The sequence below is a fragment of the Danio rerio genome, chromosome 7, assembly GCF_049306965.1.
Source record: "Danio rerio strain Tuebingen ecotype United States chromosome 7, GRCz12tu, whole genome shotgun sequence".
Taxonomy (NCBI): Eukaryota; Metazoa; Chordata; class Actinopteri; order Cypriniformes; family Danionidae; genus Danio; species Danio rerio.
The window spans coordinates 29,562,768-29,575,491 of NC_133182.1; the positions used below are offsets into that span (position 1 = coordinate 29,562,768).

A 12,724-nucleotide genomic window follows, 5' to 3' on the forward strand; every position below is an offset into this window, starting at 1 on the left:
TGTGGGATTTTTCTTTTATTGTCATCAGCACGTTCAACACACCATTTGTCAATGTGTGACATGCGCTTTTAATAAAAGTAATTTAGGGGGTTAAACCTCTAAATACAAAAATCACAACATTAGATGAAAACCGTATTTCAAAGAAAACAATACTTTTGCATTTTTGTACAGGTGTATATACAAAAAAAAGGCAAAATACCTCAAAACGAACAAACAGGAAGAAATAGACTATTTCTACAGATCTACTGGAGAACTAGTTGAAGAGTGCTTGCGGATTAAAACAAAAGAAGACTGTTCATTAGTCTGTTAAAAATCAAGGATGGAAAACGCACAGAGGAAAAACCCAAAGTCTGCGAAACAAAAGGAAGTTTTTCTTCAGTAAAAACTGTGTGATCCACTCAAATGATTAGCATTACTCACAAATTAGCATATCATGGTGTGTGTGTGTTTGTGTGTGTGTATATCATACAAAACATTTGGTCATTTGTCAGTGAAAATATGACAACCTTAAAAGGGACTGTGTCACTGTGATACTCTTGCCTTAACATATACATAGAAAGATTAAGTACTCATGCCCCAAAACCAAAGCAAGAGGAAAATACAATACTGCCTTAGTGATGGACATTTAAAGGATAATTGGCAAATTAAAGAAAGAACATTCCAGGCCTCTGGACTAGCACACAGATAACACCACAAGTTATACATGTCATAATAATATGAAACAACTAGAATCCTTACCGAACCTTTAAAAGGCCAGAAACCAATGTGTTTAATTGATGGGCCTAAGAAATGAATTTGCTAACCATTTAAGTGCCATAATACTTGTTCAACAGCCAACCAAAAAGTTAGATATAACCAGCACAGAGAGTGGGATTAAGGATAGCTTAAAAGGTATACACAGAGAATACACAGGCCAAAAAAACAAAAGAACAAAGACATCAGAACATGGGAAAAGGCCAAAACAAGCTATTTTTTTTTTCAAAAACAAACAAAAACACATGACAGTTCTGCTTTTAAAGCATTTGCATGCAGTTTTCATTTTCAAAACATGATTATGCTATTATTATTGCTTTCTGCTCAGAATTGTTTTGGATAAATCTTCATTTACACACCTGACCCTGATGCTCAAAGTGGACAATTTCACAATATTTCATTATTATTATTTTTACACATTATTTTTTTTCAAACCACTCTCCTTGCAGTTTCGGACACGTTCACTCACCTCCTCAACTATAAAACTATAGTTTTCCCTGAGCAGTCCCAAAATACCCATTAATGAGGTCAGATATTTGATGGATTGTCTTTCACGGAACAGGTACGAACAAGAATACTACAGGTAAATACTGTATAAATATTACAGTGCCAGCCCTTACAAAAACACAAAACGAAGATGTTAGATCTTTACTAAGGTTATTGCTTGTTCTTGTATGTAGGCTGCGTGCTAAATGCATTCAATTTGGTTCAAATGCGAGTGTTTGGGGCACAAAAGTGTCGACACAAAACTAGAACATCTTTTAAAAAACAAGCCTGTGTACACCGCTGCAAATTAAAGAAAGAATTGAAAAACACGAGTGACTTTTTTTAACTTCTCAACTCGTCCTTGCATTATTAGGTGCAAAGAAATAAAACACACACACACATCTAGACGTCTCTCAAAAAGGATCAGTTAGGAACCACACCAACCACCTTCATCCCCATGACATTTAATACGAAGCGCTAGATCCCCTGGAATGTCAACACATGCCCCTCATCTGTCCATCATCTCTCTCTTTGATGGAAATCTAATTACAGAATCACTATGGCACAACAGGGCGTCACACCACCGGCTAGACGAAACGAGCTGGCTTGAACAGTTTTAACGAAAACACAGACGAGTATTTCAGATCTCACCGACCTAAATTGACAGCATGTTCCTTCAGCTTTTTTCCACGAATTAAACTGAAATCGTTTATTGCTGGGAAAAACACAAAGTGCTACCTTTCCTTAGATTCTATACATCATACATTGCATGATTTAACTAACAAGCATATATGCACGTGTTTGAGCTCACTGCCTCAGAATATGTCATTTTGATGGTGATGAGAGTGATTCAGGTCTCTTAGTTTGAGTCCCATGTCATGCGAGCGAGTGTCTTCTCCTTGGGCTGGGCAGTGGTTTTGCCAATTGATGTCCCTGCTGGAAGTGTGGAAGAGGTCGGTAAAGGGCAGTGCTGTGATGGTAGCACCAACGTGGGCTGTTTTATTGTGCCACCGGAGAAAAAAAGACAGCTCCAGACGTTCATTTCCATACAGCTGCCACTAGAGGGCACTGTGTGTCAGTCAAACGCAGTGGGCGTGTCCTCATGCAGTCAGAACTGTAGACTGAAAGATTACACTGGAGCATTGAAGAATGCTTGGATGCATGTTACAAGTTTTGTTTTTTTGATGCATCTTCAGACCGTCCCGTTGGGGCAAAGTGTGGCTGGACTGCTTTGTGAGAATGCAGTGTACATGAACTGAGGCTGAAGTGAGCTTAAGAGTTCTCGTCAGCATGTTAGTATTATCTCTCTCTCTCTCTTTCTATCTCTCTCTCTCTCTTCATCTCTCTTTCTCTGAATCTGTGCAGTATTAAGTCTCTATCAGGCCTCCTGAGGCAGAATCTGCTCAAAGTCTGAGCCGAACAACTCCTTATAGAGCGGAGGGAAACGTGTGTGAACCATTTCTGGGTAAAGAGCTCTGAATGCACTCAGTTTCTCCATGTGGCGGCGGCATAACATCCGAACCGTGGATACTTTACAGACAAGCTAAAGGGAACATCAAAAATACAAGCATTACTGACCAGGCAAGACCATGAAAAATACTTCAGTACAAATAAAAACACACTCACAAATTGAATTAATTATATCTGTTCATACTTAATTTAAGTTAGTAAATGAGCAATTCCATGCAAATTTCAACATTTCCATGAAAAAAAAAAGATTTTAGCTAAATAGTGAAACCCTTTCTACGTTGTTAGCTTAGACTTGTATTTAACAGTACTGTAAAAATAGGGGAGAGAGAAAAATAGAGAAAGTAATGGGCGTAATGGGCTTAGACAAACCATATTTTTTACCACGCAAGCCTTTCCTACAAATGAGCACTGGTTGTATGATCGCCGGACCTATGGTTTCTGTGCAGTATTGCCAAAAGTGCCAGGAGTAAAAATGTTACTATTTACCCCACCTGCAGGGCAAGTTGTAACACATGCTTCCAAAGGCAGATTTCACACAGTTAATTTAATTTCTGTTTACTTTAAATAGTAGTTAAATGGTTTCCTCAGTAATTGGCTCATTTCTTTTTTATTCTGCATAGCACAGTATGTTTATTGGATAAACAGATTTAAATCTATTTGCATTATTATCCATTTATCCATTATTATACAATGCATTTATTTGCATTATTAGAAATAAAATATTTTTTTTATTTAAAAAGTTTTCAACATTACACTCAAAATTTAAAAAAATAATAATGTTAATTTAATTGATGTGCAACAGTGTGTGGTTTATAGTAACACCATAACCCCACTGTGTCATGTTTTCCTCAAAACTGGCTAGCAGTCACTGTGTTTTTTAACTTTAACTTTCAAAATGGTTTAATCTTTTAGCCTAGAAAACTAATCACAACAATATAATATTTTACATACATACTTTCACAGATATTTTTAAAACAAAAAAATATTGACTGTAATAAAAAATACTTTTATGCTGCAAAAATGGTTTCTCATCCAAATTTGGTTAACTTTAACAATAATTGGCAGGAAGACGTCTGCCGACACTGTGGTGAAAACCTCAGAACCATGCCATGCTTACATTTATATAGCGCTTTTCTGGGCACTCAAAGCGCTTTACACAGTGGGGGGAATCTCCTCATCAACCACCAGTGTGCAGCGTCCACCTGGATGACGCGACGGCAGCCATTTTGCACCAGACCAAACACCACACACCACACACCAGCTGATTGGTGGAGAGGAGATAGTGATGCAGCCAATTGAATATGGGGATGGTTAGGAGGCCATGATGGACAAAGGCCAGTGGGCAGATTTGGCCAGGATTCCGGGGTTAAACCCCTACTCTTTTTCGAAGAACATCCTAGGATTTTTAATGACCACAGAGAGTCGGGACCTCGGTTTAGCGTCTCATCCGAAAGACGGCGCTCACTGAGCAGTATAGCGTCCCCGTCACTATACTGGGGCATTAGGACCCACACAGACCGCAGGTTGGGCGCCCCCTGCTGGCCTCACTAACACCACTTCCGGCAGCAACCTAGCTTTCCCATGTGGTCTACCATCCAGTTACTGACCGGGCGCAGCCCTGCTTAGCTTCAGTGGGCGACCATGTGAGAGTTGCAGAGAGCTAGCTGCCGGCTAACCCTGAGCAAATACGCTAAAGCTCTGTTACATTAAACCCCACGTTACTTTGTGCTCCGCGCTTCCCTACTCAAAAATGTCTGTCAATGTTTTCAGACAATTATATTTGATTTTAAAAAGTCACAAAAGTGGCAATTTCACGTCTGTCACATCCATAATGAAGCATTTCCCTCATAAATGCAAAAATGTAGAAAAATATCAAATCAATCATGTTTGTTTTATAGAGAGCTCAACTCTTAGCATTTTGATTAGCATTATTTCTTTGGGGGTTGTGCAGTTTAATTCACAGAAATTCAACAAAGTATGTTTCATACTGTAAACTCACAGAATAAAAAAATATATTTTTAATTTAAAATATGTTAACAGATTGCTATTTTTTGCACTTATGACTCTGTGGTGAGTTATTTTGGAAAATATAAATAGACGTTTTAACATAACGTTAGCATATACTTTCTCTATGAATTCATGCTTTAGGTTTTTACTGCAAATGTCACATCCATAACCCTGGAATTGCTCAAGTACATTAACTAATGGCCCTTAATTTTAAAGTGTTACCAATAATTCATATGGATCTACTGTAATATACAGCAAATGAATGCTCCAAATTCTAATTAGAAATGATAGAGGCATGTTATCAAGAGTTTATAAAAGAATACATAAACATTTAACTCCATAAGGCATACATATTTATGAAAATATAGAAACCTATAATAAGTTTGAAGTGATCTCCTAATTTTAAAGGTTAATTTGTAAAAATCTGTATTATCGGATTAACACAAAAGGTTGAAGTAAACTAAGCATGAAATCGCTCTCAAAAACATAACGCCTCCTGGCGTACAAACTTATGTAAATAGTAAGAAATTTTTAAGCTGATGCAATAAATGACTGTAAATGCCCATTCAGGTGTGCATGTTACCTTAGTTAGAATTCCCTCATCCCTCTGGTTCTTCTGCAGAAGGTTCTGCAGGGCGATCTTGATCTTCTGCTGGAGTTTCTCTACTCTGGTCTTCTCCTGCAACCAGGAGCGATCTACACACACATTTACACATATATATAAAGAGTTTAGCCACTGTACAGATTCACGTTTTTTTTTTTTGTGGGATCAAAATGGTGTTTTAAACGCCGTCCTGTGGCAAGTGGAACACGTTGAAAGCTGTGTGTTTTACTAACACTAAAACGCTGTTAAAAACATGATTTGCCCATTTGCAATAAGTACGGCATGTTTACTGTTGTTTAAAAAGGCATTATTTGCACCGTTAAATGGTAAAGTCTAGCTCAGATTTGGGGCCGGCCGGAAGTGTGATATGCACATCAATATAGCAGCAATTTTTTTAATGACACTATATAACAATAATTAATATTTTTACAGTAATGTGACGGTTGGGTTTAGGGTTGGGGTAGACATTAAAAAACACAATTTACTGGGTAATTTAATAAATAACAAATAATACTCGGTACAACTACAGTTTTTACACTACTGTGATGGTTGGGTTTAGGGTTGGGGGTAGACGTTAATAAAATACAATAAATAGGAAATTTAATAAATAATATAAATCATTCTCATTAACTTCCAGCCGCAACCATATCTTATCGAGCAACAACCCATTAAATGTGGCGTTTTGTTTGTTAACGTGATTGATTAATAGCATAATTATGACTTCTTTGGCTTGCCATAAAACACACAGGAAAGTACTAAAGGCCCCACTCACACCAAGAGTGATAACTATATTAACTATATTAATATCAAAGTCCTTTTTAAGGAATGTATGTTCAGTCTGCGGCCATACTTCCACCGCCTTGGCAGATCATCCAAGGCCAAAGTCCTATCTAAATAAATCAGGGAATCTAACCTGATCTCAAGGAAAAATAAATCTTTTACATTTTATCTGTTTGATCTATTATGATTTACAGAAAATGAATGCTAATAATTCTTATTTGAAATTGTGTAGACATGTTATCAAAAATTAATAAAATAATGCATAAATATTTTATTCAACACATATATCTATTATAGAAAACCAATAACAAGTAATCTCTTCATTTTACAGGCTAATTTATAAAAATCTGTATTATCATATTTACACAAAAGGTACAGTTTAATACCTCCAGGGCATTAAATAATTTGGTTATTTCAAAAATTAACCACAAATACAAATTTAAATAAATAGTAGGAAATGACTTGCAATTGTGTTAGACAAACAGCGACTAAACTTCGTACAAACTCATTCATGTCCAGTCGTATGAAAATGTATGATTTTTAAAGACATGACACCAAATCCGAGCCCTAAACCCAACTGTCATTGAGGCATGGGCGAATTGTATGAACGAGAATGTACACATTTATACGAATTAGCCAATAAATCAAGAAGTTTTGAATTGCTGTGAGATAGCGCTAAAGAAACCTGAAATCTCAAAAACTCCTTGCTAAACTCGCAAATAAATGACATATTTCAAATCAGCTACAAAATCTGAAGTAACCTGTCCTATTATTGTTGTTCTTTAAAAGTCTTCAAAAAGTCTGCATTGTTTACAAATTTTTAGTTTTATTTTTTACTTTTATTTTTAAATTGCTGAGACTTTTTTTTCAGTACGTTGATGTATTCCAACTGAAACAGTAAACTGAATCGGGGACAGGACTTTCCCTCATCATTCCCTTGTAGCAATCTAATAGTAAAAGGTTGTTGTTTAGATTATTGTTACTGAAGCCAGCAAATAGATGCCAACAGAGAAGAACTGCCACTACAAAAGCAAAAGATAATGGTCAGACTTTCATTAAAGATTACCAAAACAAACTTTTTTTTCAGTAGATTGATTTACACTTTTTTCTGTGGATAATTTACATTGGTTTAACTTGCACTGATAATTGTTTACCTAAAGAATAACAATGTGTGCTAGCAAAATAAACATTGTAAATTTTGATGAAAAAAGACAGGCATGACATCAATCTCCATTAGGGCTTTTCAATGCTAACCAGAAAACACAGTTCGAAACACTGGTAGAACTGAACACAGTAATGTGAGTGAATGTCTATGGTCTTTGATTTATATTGTTCTGTTCATTATAAAAACATCATGCAGGTTTGTTGCCTGCTATTTTAAACATTTGTGCTCTTTAAGAATGTTTTTCAAATGACTGTTTGGAATTACGTTTGGTACCTAAGTTCAAATCCAGGAGCTGAACTGGAATTTTGAACCAATTCTTAATTTAACTCTGAAAGACATAAAAAAACATAAAACTCAGAGAAACTGATGCAATCCCAACTCCCATGAAAGAATCTCTTCCCTTACCTGCAGACATGAGCACATATGCTGAAAACAGGCCGATCTCATCTTCACTGAGCTGAAGAGAGTTCAGGCTCTTAGCAAACTCGAACACAGAGCTGATAAGATCATCACAGCCTAGAAAAGCATAAAAACTAGTTAGACCTTTGCATTTCCATTTGGTATTTCCTTTTCCTTAAAAAAACATTAAAAAGTCAATCTTAAAAGGATAGTTTGGCCAAAAATAAAAATGCTGTCATTAAGAACATTCCAAACCCCTGAGACCATTCATAAACAGAAAACAATTAAGATGTTTTTGATGATACTCCATAGACAGCAAGTGTCGTAAGACCTTAAAGTTTAGAAATATACTAAAAAAAAGTCCACGTGTCCAGATTGGTCAATTTGTAATGTTATAAAGCTATAAGAATACTTTTGTACAAACATAAAACTAAAAATAGCAACCTTACTCAAAAGTTTCTTCCCATCTGTAGCAATATTTACATCCAAATATGCTAATTAGATGATTGCGTAAAACTGGATATGCTGGAGAAGCCACTGCTGGTCTTTTTTAATATAATTAAATTACTGTAAGATAAAAACGTAATAAACACACATTGGCTTTTGGAGCGCTCTCTCCCTACTGTTTTGAGGATGTTGTTGTTTTTTTTCTGAACGTTAAATGTCTCGCAACTCCTGCTGTCTATGGAGGGGGTCAGAGAGCTCTCAGATTAGGGATGCAAGATATTGGAAAAAAACAGGCAATTTTCTGTCTTTAAGCGATATATATTGCGATATGAATATTAATTTACAAGATGATTTGAGTAACTGTTTAGAAAGATTTCATAGTTTTACATTGATTGGGATGATTTTGAAGGTAAGTCCATTCGCATAAAATATACAAAATTATATAAAAAATATACTAAATAAATTAAAGCACAGATGAAAACAACAGTAAAAGATAAAATAAACAGCACTTTATAGATTTTGGCGGTGTTTAACAGTATTGAGGTTAAGAAATTAATTTCAATAATCAATTGTAAAATAACACCATATAGTCCTCATTGTTTAAATAATGAACACAATTGATCTATTTGTTAAATTGGAAAACTTTTCTGTGCCCAAATGGTTTAAATTAATTCGAAATCTTAGTCACATGCCTTAAAAACACATCCAAATAAAAAATCTTTCACACTATATGATTACGTCATGTAATATTAACCTCAACTTGACATTGCAGATCCTGCAATGTGACTTCTGCAAGTTCACACGTTGCGATATCGATGCTGAAACAATATATTGTGCAGCCCTATCTCAGATTCATTCAAAATATCCTAATTTGGGTTTGAAATGACACTGTAATTTATGAAAGAATTTTCTTCGAGGTAAAAAACACTTTATTGCTCACCCAATGCTTTGAAGACCTCCGGTCCTGCATATTTGCTGTCAAAAAAGACAGTGTTGTTCTGGGAGTTATACGCCCGACACATCCTCACAAACACCACTTCTAAAGAACCTGCGAAACAGACAAAAACATGCTCATAAGTCAGTAGTCCTGCCGCAGTTTGTCAGTCCACTGATGTGCTGTTGCTGGTTATTTTCACTCGGATAGAGGTTTATGTGAGGTGCACCTGCTTTGAGCAGCACGATCTGATCGTTCTGACAGAGCTCCATGAATCCATCGATGCGCTTGGCAAACTCCACCACATACTGCACAGCTTCAGTGACTTTCACCGCACACAGCTGCCACATGTCCTCCTGAGACTAGATGGAGCAGAGAGAGAGGATGTTAACACACGCGCACACACACACACACACCTGACTGTTCCCCTTAGTGCATTCATGCACCTGCCTGTCCATCCATTCATATGTACTGTACATATAACAGCATCGAAAGATTGAGGAGAAAAAAAAGAACTAATTATATATAATTATCTTCAGTGGATTATAGACCATTTCAATGTGGTCAAGTCACTGGCCCATGAACATTTCCTGCTTGTTATCAATCTATTCCATAACTGCAACAAGAGGCAATTCAATCATAACTTAATGTTAAAACAACTCTCATAACATTATTTACCAATAGGTGGCTCTTTTTGGATTCTCTGAAACTATAGAAATTAAAAACGTAAAAAAAAGGAAATTCGTTGGGACCACTGTTTTTGTTTACATTCCTTAAAATGGCCAATAAGGGTGTTGAGACATTTGCCCTGTTTACACCTAAAATTAAGATGCATATCCATGAGGCCGATTACACAGTCACACCACAGCCAAATCTCTGCAGCCCACTAAAGCTAAGCAGGGTTGAGCCATGTTAAGTAAGCTAGGTTGCCACTAGAAGTGGTGTTACTGAGGCCAGCAGAGGGTGCTCAACCTGCAATCTACAGTATGTGGGCCCTAGTGACTGTAAAGATCTTTAAGTGTATAACAATATACAGTATATATATATATATATATATATATATATATAAAGTTATATTACTATATATAAGTTGTCATGATCCATTATGAGTCATATATGAGCAAACCTAATTGTTGGGTTTTTCAATTAAATGTAAATCACTTTTTCTAATTGAGTTTGACTATTTTCTTCAATGCTCGGTTTCAACTAGAGGTCTGCATGGACTGCAGGACCTGACCAGACTTCTTGTGGTGCGGGAATAAATTTCTAAATAAAACACGTTAGCGGGCAGTAATGGTAAAGTCTAGATTGGATACGAGGCCAACTGGAAGTGTGATTTGCACATAAATATAGTAGCATTTTTTATGACACTGTATAACAATAATTAATGTTTTTACAGTACTGTGACAGTTGGGTTTAGGGTTAGGGGTAGGCTTTAAAAATTCAATTTATTGGGTAATTTAATAGATAACATAAATAATACTCGGTACAACCACTGTTTTTATGTTACTGTGACGGTTGGGTTTAGGGTTGGGGTAGACGTCAATAAAATGCAATAAATGGAAAATTTAATAAATAATATAAATAATTCTCATTAACTTCCAGCTGCAACCGTATCCAATCTAGCAACAATAACTCTGGTGCAATTAGAATGGGAGCGGGCGGTCTAACAATATATCGCTCCCGAGTCCCAACATTATTTTGGAATAGCATATTTGTGATTTCCTTATTCTAATTGAGCACCAGTACAACCAGTTCTCACTAATGTTACACATGATGAACAGATGGACCAGTGCTTTCTGCACATACTTTTTTTTTAGCACAGTCTGTGCGTGAACACCTGCATAACAGTCCTCAGAGCGGGCTTTACAATGGCAGAGTGTGAAGATGCAATGTCCTTCAGCTTGCATTAGAAAACGGGCCAGTTTAATGTTAGGAAACCCACATAGTCTGATGTATGGGAGTCTTTTTCATGAGTCATAGACGCAAATGGAAACAAATTTACCTTTGCGCGATGTGATAATACCTCAAAGTTTTACCCTTTAACAGTCACAAGACTTAAGGATTTAAGGCGGCACTCATGTCTCATCACAAAAGGGCAAACAAAACTGACATTTAGTCTACAATCCTTGCACAACCTCCAGAACAAAAGCTGAATATACGGCGGGAGCGGTCGGGTGGGGAATAAAATCTTGCAGGAGCAGAACTAAAAAAGGTCTCGCGCAGACCTCTAGTTTCAACAAACTTTTTATAGTGTAAATAACAGGTGTCTGTACCAAAATGTTGCCTTTTTATACCTCCATCATCAAATGAAGTAAATATCAAAACAACATTATGTCTTCTGCCTAGTTGACACTACAGGATTTTAAGCCTGATTTGGGCTGTGATCGGAAGAAAATCAATCGACGATCTTTATGTGCAAATTACTCATTGACCCATCAAGAGGCACGCTGAAACAAAAAGCAAATATCTAGTATGTCAAATGTCTGGACGAATCGGCCCACTCAAGACTATGTGCAGCCAATGAGGGAGTAAGAGACGGCTTAACCATTGTGTTTACGCACTCAACAGAAAGATCTGTTATTGGCTAGATCAATGATTCATGTTCTCCATTGAACAACATGGATGCAGGAGCGTTTGAAAGCCACGTCTATCAGCTGACCAAATGGAAGGATCAGCAGACTGAAATGGCTTTGAAATGCTAGTGAATGCTTTCAGAGCTATAAATAACTGCTGCTGAGCAGGGCTGCACAATACATCGTTTTAGCATTGATATTGCAGTGTGCATTCGCAATAGTCACATCGCAGGAACTGAATGCTGAATTGGGATTATGTTTGACCAGGAGAGACTGCTTTACCATAATGGAGCAAATGTTCATTGTTTACATGCTTTTAAAGGCTTTACAAGCATATCAAAAGAGTTTAATGCATTTAGACTAAAGGAATTGTACTATTTTAAAAAATAGTTTATTAAATTACTTATACAATTAAGTCAATTAAGTTATAATAAAAATGCTATGTTGTGCTATTTTTTTAAATTTAATTATTCATTATCTTACTAAACTGAGCTCTTTAAGTCATCAGGTGAAATTGTATTCATTTCGCAATATATATAGCGGAAAAAAACAACAGTGCAATGTCACATTTTTGCAATATTGTGCAGCCCTACTGCTGAGCACAGGCTGCCTGTCTTTCTGATGGCTGAAATCACATGTTTGTAATATAGGCCCTCTGTAACGTATATAACATTGCACATGCTCCCACCAATAGTCATCAGAAAAGTGGTCGAATAATAAAAATTAGACAGCAATAAAAAAAAATTAGACAGATTAAAATACCAGATGTAAATGGGAAAATGTCTCTTTTATCTAGAGGAAATGATCTCCACCAAAACACATCTTAATACCAGAACCATTGAGACGATGTGTCTCAGTTGACCACTTGCGATAAGACCCATGAGATCTCTAATACCAGGTGCACACAGCATCAGACAGACATAAGCAGACACCTTTTTTTGGTACGCCTCCAGGTTGCTCTGTAGGACTGTCTGCCAGTTGCTGGGCTGAAGCTCTTCTCGAAGATACTGGCACGTCTCCAGGTGAGACTTGCAGATGTTCTCTGACAGATGTTCTGTGTCAGAAACACACAAATAGAGTCAAACAGCTGGAGCTGACACACA

The 12,724-nt window shown here is 36.5% G+C and overlaps 1 protein-coding gene across 3 annotated transcripts in view; it reads right to left on the bottom strand.

Moving 5' to 3' along the window:
* The window catches only part of rorab (RAR-related orphan receptor A, paralog b), an 86,309-nt gene continuing 73,585 nt past the window's right edge, over positions 1-12,724 (bottom strand). For all 3 annotated transcript variants that reach the window (XM_021477531.3, XM_009303216.5, NM_201067.1), the window contains 6 exon segments: positions 12,554-12,675; positions 9,275-9,407; positions 9,052-9,159; positions 7,671-7,781; positions 5,300-5,412; positions 1-2,782 (listed from right to left, as the gene is read on the bottom strand). In XM_021477531.3, coding sequence (XP_021333206.2) covers positions 2,618-2,782; positions 5,300-5,412; positions 7,671-7,781; positions 9,052-9,159; positions 9,275-9,407; positions 12,554-12,675 — 752 coding nt within the window. In that variant the 3' untranslated portion in view covers positions 1-2,617.